Below are 23,098 nucleotides of genomic sequence, written 5' to 3'. Positions count from 1 at the left end.
ACCAGGGATGAGTATAAAAATATTGCTCGGGCTTGCAGGAGTGAAATCAGGAAGGCCAAATCACACCTGGAGTTGCAGCTAGCAAGAGATGTTAAGAGTAACAAGAAGGGTTTCTTCAGGTATGTTAGCAACAAGAAGAAAGTCAAGGGAGGTGTGGGCCCCTTACTGAATGAGGGAGACAACCTAGTGACAGAGGATGTGGAAAAAGCTAATGTACTCAATGCTTTTTTTGCCTCTGTCTTCAGGAACAAGGTCAGCTCCCAGACTACTGCACTGGGCAGCACAGCATGGGGAGGAGGTGACCAGCCCTCTGTGGAGAAAGAAGTGGTTCGGGACTATTTAGAAAAGCTGGACGAGCACAAGTCCATGGGGCTGGATGTGTTGCATCCGAGAGTGCTAAAGGAGTTGGCGGATGTGATTGCAGAGCCTTTGGCCATTATCTTTGAAAACTCATGGCGATTGGGGGGAGGTCCCAGATGACTTAGAAAAGGCTAATGTAGTGCCCGTCTTTAAAAAAGGGAAGGAGGAGGATCCTGGGAACTACAGGCCAGTCAGCCTCACCTCAGTCCCTGGAAAAATCATGGAGCAGGTCCTCAAGGAATCAATTCTGAAGCACTTAGAGGAGAGGAAAGTGATCAGGAACAGTCAGCATGGATTCACCAAGGGCAAGTCGTGCCTGACTAATCTAATTGCCTTCTATGACGAGATAACTGGCTCTGTGGATGAAGGGAAAGCAGTGGCCGTGTTGTTCCTTGACTTTAGCAAAGCTTTTGACACGGTCTCCCACAGTATTCTTGCCAGCAAGTTAAAGAAGTATGGGCTGGATGAATGGACTATAAGGTGGATAGAAAGCTGGCTAGATTGTCGGGTTCAGTGGGTAGTGATCAATAGCTCCATGTCTAGTTGGCAGCCGGTATCAAGTAGAGTGCCCCAGGGGTTGGTCCTGGGGGGTGGTTTTGTTCAATATCTTCATTAATGATATGGAGGATGGTGTGGATTGCACCCTCAGCAAGTTTGCAGATGACACTAAACTGGGAGGAATGGTAGATACGCTGGAGGGTAGGGATAGGATACAGAGGGACCTAGACAAATTGGAGGATTTGGCCAAAAGAAATCTGATGAGTTTCAACAAGGACAAGTGCAGAGTCCTGCACTTAGGACGGAAGAATCCCATGCACTGCTACAGACTAGGGACCGAATGGCTCGGCAGCAGTTCTGCAGAAAAGGACCTAGGAGTTACAGTGGACGAGAAGTTGGATATGAGTCAACAGTGTGCCCTTCTTGCCAAGAAGGCCAATGGCATTTTGGGATGTATAAGTAGGGGCATTGCCAGCAGATCGAGGGAAGTGATTGTTCCCCTCTATTTGACATTGGTGAGGCCTCATCTGGAGTATTGTGTCCAGTTTTGGGCCCCACACTACAAGAAGGATGTGGAAAAATTGGAAAGAGTCCAGTGGAGGGCAACAAAAATGATTAGGGGACTGGAACACATGACTTATGAGGAGAGGCTGAGGGAACTGGGGATGTTTAGTCTTCAGAAAAGAAGAATGAGGGGGGATTTGATAGCTGCTTTCAACTACCTGAAAGGGGGTTCCAAAGAGGATGGCTCTAGACTGTTCTCAGTGGTAGCAGATGACAGAACAAGGAGTAATGGTCTCAAGTTGCAGTGGGGGAGATTTAGGTTGGATGTTAGGAAAAACTTTTTCATGACGAGGATGTTGAAACACTGGAATGCGTTACCTAGGGAGGTGGTGGAATCTCCTTCCTTAGAAGTTTTTAAGGTCAGGCTTGACAAAGGCCTGGCTGGGATGATTTAGTTGGGGATCGGTCCTGCTTTGAGCAGGGGGTTGGACTAGATGACCTCCTGAGGTCCCTTCCAACCCTGATATTCTATGATTCTATGAAGGCTCACATTTGCACTGATGAGCCTAAAATGGAATCTTGGGCATCTAACTACTGATTTGAATGCCTAGCGGCAGAACTGGTTGCCCTGACTTAACAGTCAACTTTGAAAACTGAGTCCACAGAACTCTGCCCTACACTCTGCAATACCTTTGCCACACTCCCACTGTGCTATCTCACTTACTAGTCCTGATTCTCTGATATGGCCAAGGCAGGCTCAGCGCCAGCTCAAGAGGGCAAGGTGTGCATAGGTGACTTTAAGCTACCTTTTTGCAATCCTCTGCTCCTAGGACTGTCTACATGATGGCCTAGTTCCCAGTGTTTAATTAGAGGAAACTGGAGGCTGCTGTAATTTAAGCTGGTTGCCAAGCAGCTCCCAGAGGCTTTCTGGCAGCCAGGGATCTCCTGGCCACAATCCCAATGCTGGTAGGAGAACCTTCCAGCAGCCAGATCCATCAGTTACAAGGCTGGTCTGCGTGCCACAGGGCCATGGTAGCTGCTTACAGTATTCTTCTTCCAAGGCTGTCAAAACACTTAAAACGTTAACTAAGCCTCACAATTCCCCTGTGGGATTGGTAATATCATCATCATCGTCATCACTGATGGACAAACCGAGACATAGAGAAGTTAAGTGACTTTACCAAGGTGACAGAGCAATTCAAAGTATCTGTACTGCTAATATATGGCCAGAACCTTCTGGAATTATAGCTGTTCAACAAATAGAAGACAGTTTCCTAAAGCAGCTCAGTGGTAATAGGATTTCATGACTGGAACAGTTCAAACCGCTGATCTATGGCCAGCGTATCAAACCCAAACAAGAAAGAGAAGAAAGCGCCAAATGTGAAAGCCCATGATGTTGGGTCTCTTTTAAACTACACAAGTAGCTTCACATTTCTGCAGAGGAGTAAATTCCCTGCAGACATCATAGTGGCTTTTGGCTTATTATTGTAGGTCTGAGAATTCTATTTCTTTAGATGCTGGATTCAAATGAGCATGGATCTTGGTGTGCCAACAAAGGGATGCTGGGAAGGGATCTCCAGGCTACTGGGATATTAAGGTGCCAGCTTTAACACAATGGAAAGTGAATTTTCTCTAGATTTTTCAGTCATTCTTACCTGTTCCTTGTTATATTACTTATTCCATACCCTAATGAAAACCTTAATGTAAAGTATAGAACATATGTCTTTGCTGCTTAATACGTGATTTTTGGAAAGTGAAAACATGCTGTACATATCACAAACAAATATCTGCTCAAATGCAGCCTTAAAAAATAAAGTAGGAATTACTGAAAGTGTTCATTGCGCTCTCTTTCAAAACCTGAACTACAGCCCTGCAGAGGAAAAGTCCACAAAACTCCCAGCATTGCTAGGCTGGGGCTTGTGCCATGGTGCGAGTCTGCCATCTAGTGTATGTTAATCGCAAAGCATTGTTTAAATCCCTACTAAAAGGAATGTTTCACTTAAACCACTCTAGTTTACTGTGGCACTTCTTTGGCACCAGGTAGGGGGTTCAGGTTCAGGGGAGCGTAGAAAGCAAAATCTAGGAGAGTAGTAATCATGTAGCATCTTAAATGGCATGACCCATCAAAAATGAGTGGACGTACTCCCCTCTAGGTGGTGCCTTATGATACCCTTGGAAGAGGATTCCTCTATGAATGAAATGCTAGTGCTTTAAAGCCAGATTTGTTGGTACCGTGATAACATTGCCCACATGCAGAGTACCATTTCTGTCTGTCTGTCTGAATACTTATGTGGCCTCAATCATCATAGCATCCATTATGGCTGTGTTTTTAATATGTTCTTTTGCGAGTCACATCTGGGTCAGATCAATGAGTAGCCCGTAGTTACGAGAGTGGCAAATCATGAGGCAGGTGCACCTGTCTTAACCAGTTATCATCAAGAAATGAGAGACGCCGGCCCCACACATCATCACACTCCCTGTCACAGAACTACAATAGAACATCACAAATAGTTCTTATGCGAAGGAGATGACTTTTTACTATTCTAGGGTGGGTGACTGTAAACCAGGGGCGGAAGGATGAGCTTGTGGCTAAAGTACAGGAATGATAGGAGATTCTGCAGTGATGGGGGCAATATAAGATCTAGGCAGAGTTTATTCCTAGCTGTGACATGGATTCACCATGAGACCAGGGGCAAGTGTCTAATCCTTTCTGTCCTTCGGTTTCCCCATCTCCAAAGTGGGGCTAACGCCACTTACCTGCCTCCCAGGGATGTTGAGAAGCTGAGGTCATTAATATTTGTAAAGTGCTTTGAGATCATCAAGTTGCTATAGATGTGGTAAGTGGTGTTACCTACTTGTTTGACAGTATGACGGCCTTTGAGGGCCAGATTTTCTGTTCTTCCAGTTCTGCACTGACCACAGAGCGGCAAAGGAGGATCTCTTGCTCCCGGCCCCCAGGCTGCTCTGTGCTGCATTGGGACGACTCTCTAGTGTAAAATAGCTGGAGCACACCATACTCTGATGATGGTCCCTCCCACTCCTGACATGATTCCATGACAGGCCTAAAGGGGATTTCGCATAGAACTACTTTCTTGGATCTGTGATGGAGGGGGATCCTTGAGTTGGGAGCACTTTCTAGTGGTCGGTTTCATCCCTTTTACCCCACAGAAGCAATGTAAAAGGACAGTGGCTTGGGCAGAGTCCAGTGTTTAGTCTGTGCGTATTTCATGGTCAAACATGAATTCTCCCCTTGAATATTCTTTTGGTGATCACAGATGCACCTGAGAAAGCTTTGTGGTTGCTTTTTGGTGAGTCTGTGAGTGTATCTACCTGAGTCATCCTAATGGCTTGGGGGGAGAAGTAAGAACATGACTTGAAAACATGTTTTTATTAGACTCCTCCTAAGGAACATGCCAAACGTTTTAGCTCAGCTGCCCTTTTACCCAGATCAGCTCTGTACCCTGCAGCCAGAAAGTGGGAATCAATCTTGCCAGCTCCTGAATGTGCTCCATAATTAACTGCCTCTGAGGATCACTGATCTGGAAGACTTTGCTGCTGTTTGTGTTTGACTGGAGAATGGAATGCTTTACATCGTGAAGCTACTAATCACAGAAAGGTAAACACAGCCAAGCGTGTACGGATAAAGTGGAAGAGAGAGCTAACGTAGTCAGCCATGCTTGAGCCATTTTTAAAGTAAATGGGAAAGATACTTTATCCCAATCAAGGAGATATACAAGCTTTCTCATCGGACCCATTTTAATAAAGACAGATTCGGTAAGTGTGCCTCCCTTTAGTCTGTGTTGCAATCCCACTGGGAAACAAACAAGCTTTGATTTATAGGCCCAGACCCATACAGCACACAACTGCCCTGCAGACATCTCTGGGAGACTGCTCAGATTTCAAGGTAAAAGAAACACATTCATCATCAGTGTGTACGCAGCCACACTGACTTTTTTCCTAGCCTTCTTCTGTTTTCACACTTGGGAGTAGAGATGCGCACAGCAAAGGCTGGAAATTCCTGAAACATGCTCCCAAGAAAAGGGTTATGGGCCTTCCTCCATTTCAGGTGCCTGCTTCCATTGTCTTCTATATTGAAAAAGATATTCCTGAAACTAGACCGACAATTTCATTAATGAAAGACTCAGTTTGACAGATTTTACTCCAAACACTTCTTAACCTGAATTTTCAGCTTGGTTCTTTTAAGGGTAGGGTTAGAATTTTCAGACATGCCAAAGAGACTTATGACAGTAAATCCCATTTTCAAACGTGACTTATGCTCTTAGGGATGGGATTCACAAAGGTTTTTAGGCACCTAATTCTCATTGATCCCAACAAGAGTTAGGCACCTAAATACCTTTGTGAATCCCACCCTTAGACACCACTTTCTCTGCAATTTAGGCTCCCTAATGCCAGATTTTTAAAGATATTTAGGCCCCCACAGTGGGCTTTTCAAAAGTACGTAAGTTCCTAATTCCTGGTGGGTAGGTGCTTTTGCAGATCTCAGTAGGAGCTTATCTGCATCTTTAGGTGCCTGAATACCTTTAAAAATCTGGTCCTTAGTGCCTAAACCACTTTTAAATAGGAGATGAGGCTGTTATATCACTTAAGGCAAAATATTCAAAAGTATCTGTCTATACTTGAATTTTAATCATGTTTGAACAATGCTAATTAATACATTAATGAACGTGTTTTGTAAAGTTGAATGTCCTATCTACATAAGCATGTGTTGCTAATCATATAAGCTGTGGTTAAGCATAACTAGCAACAAACGTATCCTATCTACATTGGAGCTTATCATCATGTGTTCAAACGTTTACTAAAAATTCAAATATAGATTCCACCCAAATGGAATCTATTTTATGAGCACATCTCCTTGGCATGCACATGAAAGGCAAATGTGGAAACTGTATTTGCAGCCCGGTATTTGCATGGTCCCACTCCTGCAAAGATTTGCATGTGTGCTTAACTTGTGAGTAGACCTCATTGACATCAGTAGAACTACGCAAAGTACATAAAGGTAAGTATTTGTGAAAGTCTTTGTAAGATGGCGGCCTTGTCTGTTTTGCAGAGGCAAAATATATGCACTTGTAGTAAATAGTGGGCATATTCAAAGAGGCAGGCACAATTTTGGTCACAAACCTAAAACTTTGATTTAATGGCTAGTAAGTGAGTTGAGCGAATAAGTGATTTCTTTTTTCAGTTTGTTGGCAATGTGGTAGGTGCAGGGTACTATTTTGGGTTGAACCAAAAAATAAACTTTTTTCAGCAAATCAAAAAAACTCAAAACAAAAAGTCATTTTGAATTGAAATGTTTCATTTAAAAAATGTTGAAACAAAATGTTTTGAGTTTTTGGAATTCACTTAAATTGGCACAAAGTTTGTGTCTTTGAGTCTGCATTTTTCACCCCCCCAAAAAAGTGTTGGTCAAAAAATGTTGCCCATGCATAACTGAGAGTAGTTTTGCCTCGGTTGTGTCAGTGAAAAATCTTGTGCATTGCATGGTCACTTTTAGAATTAGGTTCTGGATGCAGGTGTGGATTTGTTAACATAGTTTTAGGCCCTCCTAATTAAAATGATCTATTTTAAGAAACTGTGCACAATCTCAAGAATTATTTAACCTGCAGCCAATAGTTTATTGCTATTATCTTCAAACCTGTTCATGAGTTGCACCTTATTTGTCTAGCACAGACAAACCATGTTGAGTGCCTTTGGGAAACCGTGCTTAAAGCCTGCACTGAGGTGCGTTGGCTACAACTGAGGTTGAACTGTGTCCAGCTCTACCCATTGCTGACACCACTCTAAATCACCATTAGATGGCAGGGTGAGACCAAATATGTCCTTTACCAATGACAGTATGGAACTCACGCTCCACAGTTACACTACAACCTCGGGAATGGAGGTTGTTTGTAACTCTGAAATGTTCGTAACTTCTGAACAAAATGTTATGGTTCTTTCAAAAGTTTACAACTGAACATTGACTTAATACAACTTTGAAACTTTGCTATTCAGAAGAAAAATGCTGCTTTCCCTTTATTTTTTAGTAGTTTAGGTTTAACCCAGTACTGTACTGTATTTGCTTTTTTTCGCTGCTGCCTGATTGTGTCCTTAGCCCTGGTCTACACTAGGAGTTGAGGTTGAATTTAACAGCGTTAAATAGATTTAACCTTGCACGCGTCCACACGACGAAGCCCTTTTTTTCAACTTAAAATCTTAAATCTCTTAAAATCGATTTCCTTACTCCATCCCTGACAAGGGGATTAGCGCTGAAATCAGCCTTGCTGGTCGAATTTGGGGTACTGTGGACACAATTAGATGGTATTGGTCTCCGGGAGTTATCCCAGAGTGCGCCATTGTGACCGATCTGGACAGCACTGGCCAGGTAGACAGGAAAAGGCCCGTGAACTTTTGAATTTCAATTTCCTGTTTGGCCAGCGTGGCAAGCTGTAGGTCACCATGCAAAGCTCATCAGCAGAGGTGACCATGATGGAGTCCCAGAATCGCAAAAGAGCTCCAGCATGGACCGAACGGGAGGTATGGGATCTGATCGCTGTATGGGGAGAGGAATCCGTGCTATAAGAACTCCGTTCCAGTTTTCGAAATGCCAAAACCTTTGTCAAAATCTCCCAGGGCATGAAGGACAGAGGCCATAACAGGGACCCGAAGCAGTGCCGTGTGAAACTTAAGGAGCTGAGGCAAGCGTACCAGAAAACCAGAGAGGCGAACGGCCACTCCGGGTCAGAGCCCAAAACATGTCACTTCTATGAGAAGCTGCATGCCATTTTAGGGGGGTTCAGCCACCACTACCCCAGCCGTGTTGTTTGACTCCTTCAATGGAGATGGAGGCAACACGGAAGCAGGTTCTGGGGATGAGGAAGATAGCTCACAGCAAGCAAGCAGAGAAACCGGTTTTCCCGACAGCCAGGAACTGTTTCTCACCCTGGACCTGGAGCCAGTACCCCCCGAACTCACCCAAGGCTGCCTCCTGGACCCGCCAGGTGGCGAAGGGACCTCTGGTGAGTGTACCTTTTAAAATACTATACATGGTTTAAAAGCAAGCGTGTTTAATGATTAATTTGCCCTGCCATTCATGGCTCTCCTGGATGTACTCCCAAAGCCTTTGCAAAAGGTTTCTGGGGAGGGCAGCCTTATTCTATCCACCATGGTAGTGGTATTCCACCACTTTACCACTCCAGGCCAGTAGCACATACTCGGGAATCATTGTAGAACAAAGCATTGCAGTGTATGTTTGCTGGCGTTCAAACAACATCTGTTCTTTATCTCTCTGTGTTATCCTCAGGAGAGTGATATCATTCATGGTCACCTGATTGAAATAGGGTGCTTTTCTTAAGGGGACATTCAGAGGTGCCCATTCCTGCTGGGCTGTTTGCCTGTGGCTGAACAGAAATGTTCCCCACTGTTAGCCACGGGGAGGGGCTAGCCATGCGCTGGGGGGAGGCAAAATGCGACCTTGGAACGAAAGCACATGTGCTATGTATGTAATGTTAACAGCAAGGTTTACCGTGAAAGAGTGTACCCACTGTTCTATAAAATGTGCCTTTTTAAATACCACTGTCCCTTTTTTTTTCTACACCAGCTGCATATGTTTTAAGGATCACAGGATCTTTTCCTTCCCAGAGGCTAGTGAAGATTAGAAGACTAAAAAAACACACTTGCGATGAAATGTTCTCTGAGCTCATGCTGTCCTCCCACACTGACAGAGCACAGACGAATGCGTGGAGGCAGACAATGTCAGAGTGCAGGAAAGCACAAAATGACTGGGAGGAGAGGTGGCGGGCTGAAGAGAGTAAGTGGCCGGCGAAAGAGAGGGCTGAAGCTGAAAGGTGGCGGCAGCGTGATGAGAGGAGGCAGGATTCAGTGCTGAGGCTGCTGGAGGATCAAACTAATATGCTCCAGCATATGGTTGAGCTGCAAGAAAGGCAGCAGGAGCACAGACTGCCACTACAGCCCCTGTGTAACCAATGGCCCTCTTCCCCAAGTTCCATAGCCTCCTCACCCAGATGCCCAAGAACGTTGGGGGGGGGCCCTCTGGCCACCCAGCCATTCCACCCCAGAGGACTGCCCAAGCAACAGAAGGCTGGCATTCAATAAGTTTTAAAGTGCTATGTGGCCTTGTCCTTCCCTCCTCCACCATCCCTCCTGGGCTACCTTGGTAGTTATCCCCCTGTTTCTGTGATGAATGAATAAAGAATGCATGAATGTGAAGCAACAATGACTTTATTGCCTCTGCAAGCGGTATTCGAAGGGAGGAGGGGAGCGTGGTTTAGCTTACAGGGAAGTAGAGTGAACCAAGGGGTGGGGGTTTTCATCAAGGAGAAACAAACAGAACTTTCACACCGTAGCCTGGCCAGTCATGAAACTGGTTTTCAAAGCTTCTCTGATGCGTACCGTGCTCTCCTGTGCTCTTCTAACCGCCCTGGTGTCTGGCTGTGCGTAACCAGCAGCCAGGCAATTTGCTTCAACCTCCCACCCTGCCATAAACGTCTCCCCCTTACTCTCACAGATATTGTGGAGCACACAGCAAGCAGTAATAACAGTGGGAATATTGGTTTCGCTGAGGTCTAAGCGAGTCAGTAAACTGCGCCAGCATGCTTTTAAACGTCCAAATTCACATTCTACCACCATTCTGCACTTGCTCAGCCTGTAGTTGAACAGCTCCTGACTACTGTCCAGGCTGCCTGTGTATGGTTTCATGAGCCATGGCATTAAGGGGTAGGCTGGGTCCCCAAGGATCACTATCGGCATTTCAACATCCCCAATGGTTATTTTCTGGTCTGGGAAGAAAGTCCCTTGCTGCAGCTGTTGAAACAGACCAGAGTTCCTGAAGATGTGAGCGTCATGTACCTTTTCCGGCCATCCCATGTTGATGTTGGTGAAACGTCCCTTGTGATCCACCAGTGCTTGCAGCACTATTGAAAAGTACCCCTTGCGATTTATGTACTCGCCGGCTTGGTGCTCCGGTGTCAAGATAGGGATATGGGTTCTGTCTATGGCCCCACCACAGTTAGGGAATCCCATTGCAGCAACGCCATCCACTATGACCTGTACATTTCCCAGGGTCACTATCCTTGATAGCAGCAGATCGTTGATTGTGTTGGCTACTTGCATCACAGCAGCCCCCACAGTAGATTTGCCCACTCCAAATTGATTCCCGACTGACCGGTAGCTGTCTGGCGTGGCAGGCTTCCACAAGGCTATTGCTACTCGCTTGTCAACTGTGAGGGCTGCTCTCATCTTGGTATTCTTGCGCCTCAGGGCAGGGGAAAGCAAGTCACAAAGTTCCATGAAAGTGCCCTTACGCATGCGAAAGTTTTGCAGCCACTGGGAATCATCCCAGACCTGCAACACTATGTAGTCCCACCAGTCTGTGCTTGTTTCCTGAGCACAGAATCGGCGTTCCACCACATGAACCTGCCCTATTAGCACCATGATGCCCACATTGCCACGGCCCGTGCTTTGCGAGAAGTCTGTGTCCATGTCCTCATCACCGCAATGACATCGCCTACTCGCCCAGTTTCACTTTGCCAGGTTCTGGTGCTGCATATACTGCTGGATAATGTGTGTGGTGTTTAATGTGCTCCTAATTGCCAAAGTGATCTGAGCGGGCTCCATGCTTGCCGTGGTATGGCGTCTGCACAGAAAGAAGGCATGGAACAATTGTCTGCCGTTGCCCTGACAGATGGAGGGGCAACTGACGACATGGCTTACAGGGAATTAAAATCAACAAAGCGGGTTGCTTTGAGAGAAATTGAATGGCCCCCTCAAGGATAGAACTCAAAACTGGGTTTAGCAGGCCGTTGATTTCACAGAGGGAGGGAGGAGAAAATGAATACAAAACAAATCTGGTCTAGTTCTTGTTTTAAGCCACTTCAGCTATCTTTATACATCTTGCTGGCAGCAGACCAGGCAGTACGACCACTAGCCATCATCATCTCCCGGGTGCTCGACAGAAGACGGTGCAGTATTTCTACTGGCCATCATCTTCTGCTGGCTGCAGATTAAAAGACAGTGCACTGCCAGTAGGACTCAATCACCATGAGACAAAACTTGAAAGGGAAATGACCTGGCTGAGTCACTCCCATGTTTGCCCAGGCGCCCCTAACTTCATTGAGGTTGGTAAAAGAGCACCCAGGACTACATCAACAACAGCTACCAGTCATACTGCACTGTCTGCTGCCAAAAGGCAATAAACTGTTGCTGTGTAGCAATGCAGTACCACGTCTGCCAGCATCCAGGAGACATATGGTGACGGTTAGCTGAGCGGGGGTCCATGCTTGCAGTGGTATGGCGTCTGCACAGGTAACTCAAGAAAAACGATTATCTGCCCTTGCTTTCACGGAAGGGGGGCTGACAATATGTACCCAGAACCACCTGCGACAATGTTTTAGCCCCATCAGGCACTGGGATTTCTACCCAGAATTCAAATGGGCGGCAGAGACTGCGGGAACTGTGGGATAGCCACCCACAGTGCAACGCTCTGGAAGTCGACGGTTGCCTCGGTACTGTGGACACTCTGCCGACTACATGCACTTACAGCATTTGTGTGGGGACACACACAATCGACTGTATCAAAACGCTTTCTACAAAACTGACTTTGACCTAATTTCGTAGTGTAGACATACCCTTACAGTTCCAAATGAAATGTGTGGTTGACTGGTCAATTTGTAACGCTAAGGTTTGTAACATTGTCACCCTGCTGCCACACCACAGATCTCAGGGGAAGGAGATGTTGCATGATACAAAGCCTGCACTGATGGGGAAATTTTAGTTTTGCTGCTGTGGATTTTTGATTCAGGCTGCAACTGTCTGTTGCAAATAATAGATAAACAGTCACTATTTAGGAAAATAGAGACCCACCTGTGTATGTAACATTGGCAGGATCCTAAGTTAAAATCTATTCACTATTGGTCAGTAGAAAAGATGTGTTTGCTGTGTTACTGAAGGTAGATATGGGCTTAAGGAAGAGAAATAAGAGGTAGGTCTAACATTTTGTCTGTTACAGATTGGGAGACGATTTGGGACTGCTACCAAGGAAGACAACGTTGTTGCAGTGTGAGTGTTGTTCCATGCCTCTCCATCTTTTGAGGGCTTCCTGAAGTGCTTGCAGACACCCACAAGTAGTACATAGGACATTTGTGTATTACAGCTTGGGAGGAGGTGGGTGAGGTTCTAATGTGCCTAGCTCCCTGGCTAAGCATATGGTGGGGGAAAGGAACAATGTTGTGTTGAGACCTAGATGGATCAAGGAGACACTTGTGAATAAGCTCACTCCTGCATCTAACTGATACTCTAAAAGGCACCCACTCAACTCTCCCTCAGGGTGCTCTGGAGTGCAGCATGTAAGGGCAGCAGGCCAGCTTCTACTGAAGGAAACAGGCATTTTGCCATTGACTTCAGTGGGAGCAGGGCTTTAGTTTCCTTCAGCAGTGTTTGAACTGAGATCTCCAGAACAGACTGTTGCCCAGTGTAGCATTTCACCAAGAACTTCCTTATAAAATTTTCTCTCATCTTCTGTAAGTCTGGGGCTTGCTGGAAACAGCAGGGTTGTTGGTTGGTATGGTTTTCCAGGCTGCAATGTTTCATGAGCCAATACACTGACTGACTGAGAGGTACCCTTAATGTGGAGACTGTTTATTTATTATTTTGTTTAAGTGGACTTGATTCAAAGGGCAACTATTCAGTATGCTTGAAATGGGAGGGTGGGGATGTTTTTAAAGTATGTAGCATCTTTCACAAGATTGAACATTTGAAAGCAGACAAAGCCCATGAAGTAATGTGATTATTAATCAACTGAGGCAGCAAAACAGAAATCAGCTAAGAAATAACCAAAAAATGATGAGAGGGGTTTTTTTTATTTAGAAAGATGCTACATTTTAATTTTATTTTAAAACCCCATTAAGAGGATTGATACAATCAGAAAATGTTTGGGACAGCTTCCAAGACAGATGAAATTGTTGCAGTGTGAGTACTCTTCCATAATTTCCCATCTTTTGAAGGACTCTGAGGGCTTCCTGCTGTGCCAAACCAACTCCCAGGAAGGGTTTAGAGATGCTCCTGGGAGATGCACAAAAAGATGGTGGCGACAATGCAATATGTAGGAGGGGGAAGGTGACTTGGAAGGGAGGAGTCTATAAAAGATGGGAGCAGAATTGAGAAGGAGAGAACACCAGAAGAAATAAGAGAAGGGGCCACCTTCTTCTGACTAAATTCACACTGGACAGATTAAATGTGTGACCTAAATGCAAAGCAGAAGTCCCTTGGCACTGTGTTTTATTTACAGCAGCCAAGAAGCTGGCCCAAGTTTTCTTTTAGACCTATTCCTCATTAGGAATAAAACGACCCGCCACCAGGCACAGTGATGCTGAGAACTGTTCTGTACAGTAACACCTTTCCTACTCGACATCTACACTAGGGTTTTTCCTCCCCAAAGGAGGAAGGACATTTCCCACTGTTGCTACCACTGGTTAGCTCCCATTGGCAGTGTCAACAGTGCATGTGGCCGGTGGCATTTAAAACTGCTTAGAAAACATGGTGGTAAAAATTGCTCATGGCAGGAGGAGCCTCATCCACACTAGAGCCCCCATTACTGCTATTGGTGGTGGAGCTGCATTGGTGTTAGCAAAAAAAAAAAAGAAAACAATTGTGCCAAGTCCATCTGAAGTAGACTCCTTACAAGGAAAATGACTTAAGACAGCCACCCCATTTTTTGAAACAGGTATTAGCCTCCATGGGGCTGTACTAGCAGCCAAACTGTTTCCAACCCTAGGAAACGCTCTCCAGAGGGGGAGTGGAGTTCTTAAGAAAAAAGGCCCAAGTCAGGGAACCTGTGCTACACGCCGATAGCACCGACCCTATTATAAAACATTTTCTCACTAACCAAGTTTCAATCGTAATGTTGAAAAGACCTCTGGGATAGGTTGGTCCTGCCTGTACTTAGACCAAGAAGCATGGCACTGGAGTGACAGGCAGACTGCTTTGAGGTTACAGTCCCTATGCAATACCTTGCAGCCCCCAAGCATCCTTTAAGTGCCGATTGCACTGAATATTTGTAACACCAATCTTCAGCTCCCCCCGGAGCTCAACTACTTGACAGCATTTTTTTTGCTCAGGGTGGCAGGGAAGCCACAAGAAATGTAGCTGCACTGGTCCACCTAGCCTGAACTCCTTGCCAAATTGCTGCACCTTGTGTTTGGCAGTTAATCTCAAGGCCCTATTCCTAGCAACACTGCTGGGCATAATGGGAGAATTGTTCCTGGAAGCAGAGAATACTGGTACAACCACTACCATAAAGAGCACTTTGTGCAGAGTAGTGTTGACAAATTAAACCACTGCAAAGACAAGGGCTACAACAAATTTCATACAAGGTCCCTAAAATTGTTTTGGTGCTTATAGCCTGATCCAAAGCCCAAAGGATCCTGAGCTCTGAGTGTGGACAGTCTCTGAACGTGGTCACTAGCTTGAATGACTAAATTGTTTTTTCCATGTGGTTATTTGCTCAGTACAATAAATGTGCTGTTGCACACAGACCATTTCTCATTCCAAGAAGCCAAAGAAAAGTGTACAAGTTCATCTCAAAGTGTAAATAACTTTTTTTAATTATTTTATTAAAAAGCCAATTCTAAAGAACAGTAAAAAAGTCTGCATCATTTGGTATTTCCTTAAAATATTTTGAACAAGTTTAAAAAAAAAAAAAAAGACAGCAGAAAATGAATTAGCCCAATACACCTTCATGCCAAAAAAAAAAGGGTAGGGAGATGATTGTAAGGTACACTTTTCCAGCTCTTCCTTTACCAGTTTAAAAATGTATAGCTATGATAGTATTAGCACATTCTTATGTAAACCATTATAGTCCAAGTAGTAGCTTAGCAGCAAACTAAAAGAAATATTAGTTTACTGTACAGTAATTACAAATACGAAATTCTAGGATGTGCTAGCACTCAAATCTGTATCTCCATTTATTGAAACAATGAGTTCAATTAATTAGTATAAAAATATAACCACCCATAAACACCGGGGGATCTGAAATCAGACACTTCTGAGTCTCCAGCAAATAAAAACAGATGAGTTCCAGTTCTGAAGGATGGTTTTGTTCAACATTGTACAGTTTCTACTTGTTATTTTACTGAATCACTTAGTAATACTGTTCTGTACACAAATATATGGTTATCAATCTAAAACATTCATTTTCATATTTAACTATGCAATAATTTAACATTTAGTTGCACTAAAAATTAGAAGTTGAGAACTGTACATTTCATAGTGGTGCAAATCAAAAGTTGATTGGCAGACCCTACACATGGGTAGCTGCTACTCAGTGTGGGGCATAGTGCGCATTTGGGGAAAGATTTCTCAGGAATTGACTGACGTCTGTGGGGGAATGTCTACAAAGCAAAATCATGTAGTATATTACTTTGAAACAAATGGCTTTCCCCGCTGCAAGACCCATCCCGTGCTAGAGTTCTTTGAATGTTTTTAGTATAATGGGATAGATTCATAGCGATCAGTGACAAAGGTTTTTGTTTTGTTATTTAAAGGTAATAATACTAGGTGAGGGTGGCATTGGAATGCTGGGTTAATTAAGTTTTCATCCCAATTATAGGATTAAAAGAACAAAAAATCAAATTAATTTTTTCTCTTCCTTGATTGGTGGAACCTGGTTCATAAACAGTTTTTAGCATCTCACCTGTTTCATAATAGTTCTTGAGGCTACACTTCAAGCTGGGGCTGTTGTTGCCAGCTCAGAGCGCTACTCTCCCCATGTACTAAAAACAGAATGTGGCTGCAGCAGTGTAAGGGACTAGCTGCCCTGAGTGCAGGCATGTTAGTCCTAACAGGTAGACAGGTGGAAGTATGTCTCCTCCAGCTGGAGACTGTACCTGCCATACAGATTTTAAGGCTTAAAGGGACTACTCTGATCAGCTAGGCTGACTTCTAGTATAATGCAGGCCAAAGAACCTCATCCACTAATTTCTGAATCAAGCCCATGATTTGTTTGAAGAATAGAATGTCTTTAAATCATGAGTGGAGGTCTTTTAAAAAGACTTTAACCAAAGTACACGAACTGAAGACATAAGCTTTAGGACAGCTGGGGCGGCAGCTGCTTTTCCACACAGAGATTGCACTACGGCCATGATCCCGGAGTGCTGCTTTTCCCAATTGTGTTAGACCAGTGCTTCTCAAAATGTGATTATGAAGTACACAGTGGTGGTCCACAGAGAGCTGTCAGGTCATACAGTGCTGACTCAGATGCATCAGTGCAAAGAGAACCCAGCCTAGGGGTCACTGTATAGTAACAGAGCCACAAAGAGGAAATTAAGGGTATGTCTCCACTGCAATATAAGCTCAGGGTTAGAAGAAATTTAGTTATCAAGCCTTGGGCTCGAGTGCATACTAGAAATTGTTGAAATCTGGGTTCCACCATGGATACTTCATGATCCAAGGCAGAGTCCAACTACCCAGACCCCAGACTTCTAACATGTGCTTGCTTTAGCCCTTTGTTCATGGTGCAGTGTGGGAATACTTGACTGGCTCAAGGAATATTTTTGCCAGATTCCTCAAGCATAAGTCCAGTGGGACTGCATCTACACTGTAAAGCAATAGGGTTTGAAGGCTGGGTCCCAGCTTGACTCAAGTTGGGACCCTGGGGTAGCATGATTTGTGTGTAGAGGGTTAGGCTCGAGTCTGAGCCAATTGCAGTGTAGACATGTCCTACGTGTCCAGTGGAGGAGATGAAATGAAGGGCAAAAGGAGACTATGATTGGCAGTGGGAAGAGAAGTGGGGTTGCTCTCAGAATATGGGTCCCACTTGTTTTAAATGATACTGCCTGTATAAAGACATAGGCAAGCAGTTCCCTCACTTTAGAAACACTAGAAATAACAGTACTTAACCTATCAAATGCAGTCACAGTGTTATGTCATAACATTTTTAGTAAGTATTCTATTAACAAAATTATTATTTAAATAAAAATCTGCAACTGAGAGATTGGATAATGTTTTCCATATAAATAAAACAGTTTCTGGAAGCTAAGTGTTGGAGGGAAAATTGCAGACATGACAGCTCCTGTATACAGTTATGATAAAAGATCCCTTTGTAGATAGCATTTGCAGAATGTGTTGCTTTGAACATACTCAATCATTACAAGCAGTAAGCCATATTTGAAGTATAAAATGGCATGATCAAATATTTTATTGCTGTTCAGTGAGATTTCAGCTGCCTTCATTACTCAGAAGTGGCCTTTTTCCCCTTCCAGCTCTTTTCTCTTTGCTCAAGTTCAGCTTGAGTGAAGGCTGCTGGTCCCCAGTTAGTAATTAAGTGAGGATTCTTAGACCCTGAAAGACATTATAATATTTGATATAAAATAGACATTTTTCCATAGGTGAAATTACTGTTTGCTACATCAGGCTAAATGGAGCACAGCTAGAGTCAGTACAACAAGCCGTGCGGTAACGAACGTCTGTTGGCTAGAGGAAGGTAACCAGTTTTTAAAAATCCATGGTTACCTTCTATATGCACTTCTTGCACAAGTTCATAATCCCATTCCATTCACCAAGTTCCTTTTTTCACAATACCTGGCACGACTTAACACAATTTACGTGTCTACTACTACAAGAAGTGCATCTGTATATGTGTCCGAAACCCACAACCACTGACTTCTGTCACCTTTGCCAAGATTTTCTCCCTTCCTTTAGGACACCAGCCATCTCTTTGTAATTGTCCATGCCTGTGGCACAATTGACCAATCTCTTAGTATAATCTCTTTTGGGGGCAGGGACAATCTTTTTGTTCTGTATCTGTATAACGCCTAGCACAGAAGAGTTCTGGACCATGACTAGGGCTCCTAGGCAGTTGGGTAATAGAAATAATACTATGAGTAACAGAGGCTTTTTCCCTAGACTTATGGCTGATCTACAGCACCCCTTCCCTGTGTCTGTAGAAACCTTGGGCCAAACCCTTAGTCCCACCAAGGATTCTCGGCAGCACTAAGGCATTGCAAAACTACCTTAAGCTGCCTCCTGTCAATGGGAAATCTCCATGTGGCACAGAACAGATGTAGCTATCAGGAATGTCCCCAAGAGAAAGGGGACCTGGTTGGGTAGCCTCCATGTTCCAGCAGTCCCCAGCTAATAGAGAAGTGCTGGGGTTGCTCCAGGGCCCAGGATTGAGATGCCACTTTTTTCTATCCCTTGCACATGCACTGAATACACGCTCATTGGACTAGAGGTCTTAGACTGTCTTGGCTGAGCTTGTTAATGTAAACAAGGAAGTGGTTTATTCCATGTTTTTGCTATTTATTTCCTGTATTACCCACCCTAAATAACAAAACTAACTTGAGCTAGCCCTAGAAGTAACTTTTTCACACACATATATTGTAAACAGATTTTTAGGATTTTAAGAATGTGAACAAGTTTGAAAAGGCTCAACCTAAAAAAGCTCCCTAAGCATTATTTTTGTTTGTTTGTTTAATACATCACTGAGGATAGCGAAGTCTTAAGAGTTACCATAGTACTGAATGTCTAGCCTCTTAGCAAAATTAACAAGCCCTGGGCATTGTGCTTCCCCTCTCCTGGCTGACTGTTCAGGAGGTAGAAAAGCACTAAGACCCTTATTCTTTGAGTAGCTCAGGGCCCAATCCTGCTCCAACCAATGGCGTAGCTTTTGCTAGAGCAGGAATCTGATCAACTGAAATTTTGTTTTCACAAGAAAGGAGCTGGCAGGGAGATCAGATGGCTCTAAGGCTGTCAATGCTGACAGTACCCTTCTAATACTTCATATTGACACTGTTTACTTGGCTCCGCAGCAAAGAAATGGAGGATAACGTGAAACTGTGGTATAATCTTTGTTCTCAAAATCATTTAAAGATTTTGCACAATCCACTCCAATTTCTCAATGCACTATATGTTGAGTCAGAAAAACCACAGCCCCCAGATTCTGCAGGGTCCCTCTTTATTCAATGTGCTTATTTTAAAATGTGGTATTTGCAGGTGGCAGTGATACCTGATGAGCTAAAGGGAAAGGCTGCCCTGGATAAGTCAGGCAGGAGCTCCGAGTCCTTTCTTGGACACATCTGTTAATTTGTATTTTCTGTACTGATTACGCACCTGGTTCTATTAATCGAATTAATCCTTCATGATGAGCTACTTTATCTTTCCAGCTCTTGGTCTTGTTAGCTGCAAGTTCCAACTTCTTTTTGACTCCCTGAAACAAGATGCAGCACATTTAAAAATATTAAAAGGCTCTGGCCTATTCCAGATACAACACACAAAATATACAGGAAGATGAAACTCTCTTTCAAACCTCCCCTTTCAGAGACTGATTAACTCCCACAAAAGCCAGTTAAAACATCCTTTGTCGTCAGTTCAACTAGGACCACTCACTTTTTGAGAACAATTCTTTACCAGTCAACTCAATTAGTCTCAAGTCAGAGTCTTTAATGATCTCTCTCTTCCTAGCTAAAGCTAATAAACAGTACTCCATCCTCATCCTCCTTGACCTGTCAGCTGCCTTTGACACAGTCAACCAGGCTCATCTTGAAATTTTGTCCTCCTTTGGCTTCCATGACCCTGTCTTGCTTCTCCTCCCACCTCACTAATTGCTCTTTCAATTTGTCCTTTGCTTCTGGGGATCCTCCTCATCCTCTCCACAGGGTGTTGTCCTTGGTCTCCTTCTCTTCTCCCCTTACACCTTATCTCCGAGTAATCCTATCTGCAAACAAATTCAACTACCATCTCTGCGCCACAACTCACAGATCTGCCTCACTGCTCCAGACCTGTCTCCTCTCCAAACTGACTTCTCAGCCTCTCTCCCCCACATCTCCTCACGGATGTCGAGCTTGAACTGATGACTGAATATGGTTAAAACACATAGCTCTTAATATTCCCCCTCCCCAACCAAGAGCTCCTTGCCACCTCTTTTCTCTATCACTTTGGAGACAACAGCACCACCCTGCATGCCCACAGCCTGGACATTATCTTCAATTCACACCTCTGTCTAGGTCTTCACATCTGGGCTATGTCTAAATCTTGCTGATTATTTTTTCTGCTTAATATTGCTCTATTATGCCCTTTCCTATCCATCCATGCCACCACCTCATGTCTTGATTACTACCACATCCTTCTCTCTTGCCTGGACAAATGCAATCTTGCCCCACTCATATCCATTCAGAATGTTGCAGCAAAGATAATTTCCTAGCCTGTTATTCTGCCCACATCACCCTTCTCTGTGTACCTCCAGTGGCTCCCTGTTATCTATCGCACCAAACATAATCTGCTTGTCTTCACTTTCCAAGCCCTTCACAGCCTATCCCCAATTTGCTATCGAGCTGTCAGCACCGGCCTCTGGTCAGCCCATGATGCCAGCCAGCCTCCACTGCCTACATGCTGAATTTCAAACAAGCATCTTTGTACTTTCACCCACGCTACTCCTCACGCTGGAGAGGAGCTCCACATAAACACGTGCAAAGCCATCTTGTTATCCACCTTTGCATAATGCCTACAAAGAAACTTGACAATATGCCAAGACCACTGCTTAGCATGCTGACCACGTATACCTCGTTATGTCCTTGTACTCCCCCATATGTCTGTGTCTCCATTTATAATCCTTACATCTTATCCTTAGAGGGTAAGCTTTTTGGGGGGTGGAGGGGGGGTGTGGACCATTTTTTTGTTGTTTGTACAGTGTGCACAGCACAGTGAGGTCCTGGTTCATGACTAAAGCTCATAGGGATTACAGTGAAGTACATAACAAAATATTTTAGTCTAGCTTATAATGCTGTCAATTGGGGGAACAGAGTTTAGAAAGATATTCTGCACTAGCAGAGGTAGGGCTGAAGTGACACTTGCAGGGCGAACAATTTCCACGGAGCAAGAGGTTTCTGTTTGTGGGCTAAGACCATTACTGAATGGTCATGCCCCTGAGAGTCCATCGTACGCTAATCAGTAACTTCATAGAGTGACACTCTGTGAGGAGAGTGTTCGTCTTGGGCACATGCAAGGCAGTTCAAGCATCCTGGAACGTTTGTCAGGGTATTGGGGGAACATGAACAAATTGAGAGCACCAGAATGAATGGGTGAAATGGAAGCCTAAAGACCTAGCCTTCCTTCCTCTAATCTCAGCTGGCCTTTTGAATCAATGCCAGACAATTCGTAGAGGCCCAATTTGTAAAGGAAAGGTCAGACTATGTAATCAGAAATCTGAATATTTAAAGAAACCTTGTTAAATATTTAAAATATTTGCACTAATTTTAAAAAAAGTAACAAGTAGCTTAAAGTTTAGAGTTGTTAGATTTAAATCTGGTTTTGGCAGGCTGCTAGTTGGAGTAGGAATGTGGTTTTGTTTATGGATGTACATACCTGTGCATGTGTAATCAAAGATGGCTCAAGTGTTATCAGAAAATCAAGCAACTCCCAAGGCAATGTCACACTTAGCCCTAATTATGTAAGTCTAAGAGATCCTTGGAAATTATCTGTTCAAGATATTGCACTTCTTAATTTCACTTTCCTCTCGTGAGGGGGTGCACCCATTATTTCACTCAACTTCAACCCCCCAGAACAATTCGATGTTCTGTAACATTCCCAGACACAACTGGGTATGGCTGAGGTACAATCACAATAAGGGGATCAGAACCACTTCGTCTTTGCCTCTGAATGTCCCGGCTTGCATGGTTTAATGTTAATGTGTTCCTTGCAACGCCATCAAGAAAGCAAGTTGGCCTGAGAATCAAGCCATTGTGTGTCACCCAACTATGCACAGAAAGGCCAGTTCTAGGGGTCAGAGGACAATCCAGTCCCTGTAATCATTACTTGTCATCCTCTGACTGCCGACGGGGCTCTCGATTAGTGCTAGCTGTGCTGGTGGTTCGTGCAATATCGACACTTAACCTGGGGAACTGGACTGAAGCTCTCGCATGAGAGGCAGGATGGTCCTTGTTAGCCTGGGAGTCAGGAGACATGGGTTCAATTCCCTGCTCTGTATGACACTGGGCCTCAGTTCCCCATCCATACAATGGGAATAAAAGCAGTTCCCTTTTTCACAGAGAGGATAAAATACATCAAAGATTATGAAGTCTAAGTTGTGAAGTGACGGGGCCATAACATGCACCATAGAGGCCACTGAAAAAAGCTGGAGATAACTTTTTGTCTTGGGCTGGATTCAAATGCATACACATGAATTAAAGAGGCACAGTATCCCATTACCAACCCCTAAATTTGTTTTAATTTGGCTCTCATTGAACACCTGGCATTAGGCAGATTAGGAACACAGGTGGCACAAAGTAATTTACCTCATACTGGTCAAGTGCCTGCTTCCTTTCTAGTTCAAGCTGTTCCAATTGTTGCATAGCGACTTGAAGAGCCTGTTCCTTTATGATCCTCTGGGTCTCTAACTCTTGCTTCTCTGCTTCTGTCATCAGAATGGTCTGCTGCTGCTGCAAGTGCCATTTTTCCAGGTCAGCTCTCTTTGCTGACTCTTCCTCCAGTAACCTAGAGAGGAGATTGTGATGACTACAGCACTGTATTTGAAAACTACGTCTAATCCATTATCTAGCACATGCATGCTAACACGCAAGGCGATCAAGCACATTACTTTCTGATGATTAACTTGGAAAGCACGGGAAAGGGAGGAGTTTTTACACACATTAGAACCCATACCAGTCACTCAAGAGCACAAACAACGCAATCACAAAAAATGCTGTTCAGGGAGTTATTTCAGCCTATAGTGTAA

The 23,098-nt window shown here is 44.2% G+C and overlaps 1 protein-coding gene across 3 annotated transcripts in view; it reads right to left on the bottom strand.

Moving 5' to 3' along the window:
* Positions 1 to 14,951: 14,951 nt before the first annotated feature.
* SWAP70 (switching B cell complex subunit SWAP70) overlaps positions 14,952 to 23,098 on the bottom strand; it is a 56,497-nt gene continuing 48,350 nt past the window's right edge. For all 3 annotated transcript variants that reach the window (XM_073347550.2, XM_073347551.2, XM_073347552.2), the window contains exons 10-12: positions 22,659 to 22,857; positions 19,480 to 19,576; positions 14,952 to 17,709 (exon numbers count right to left, since the gene is read on the bottom strand). In XM_073347550.2, coding sequence (XP_073203651.2) covers positions 17,600 to 17,709; positions 19,480 to 19,576; positions 22,659 to 22,857 — 406 coding nt within the window. In that variant the 3' untranslated portion in view covers positions 14,952 to 17,599. The remainder of the gene's footprint in view (positions 17,710 to 19,479; positions 19,577 to 22,658; positions 22,858 to 23,098) is intronic.

This window comes from Lepidochelys kempii, chromosome 6, assembly GCF_965140285.1.
Source record: "Lepidochelys kempii isolate rLepKem1 chromosome 6, rLepKem1.hap1, whole genome shotgun sequence".
Classification (NCBI taxonomy): Eukaryota; Metazoa; Chordata; order Testudines; family Cheloniidae; genus Lepidochelys; species Lepidochelys kempii.
This window is presented reverse-complemented; position numbering and strand designations above follow the sequence as displayed.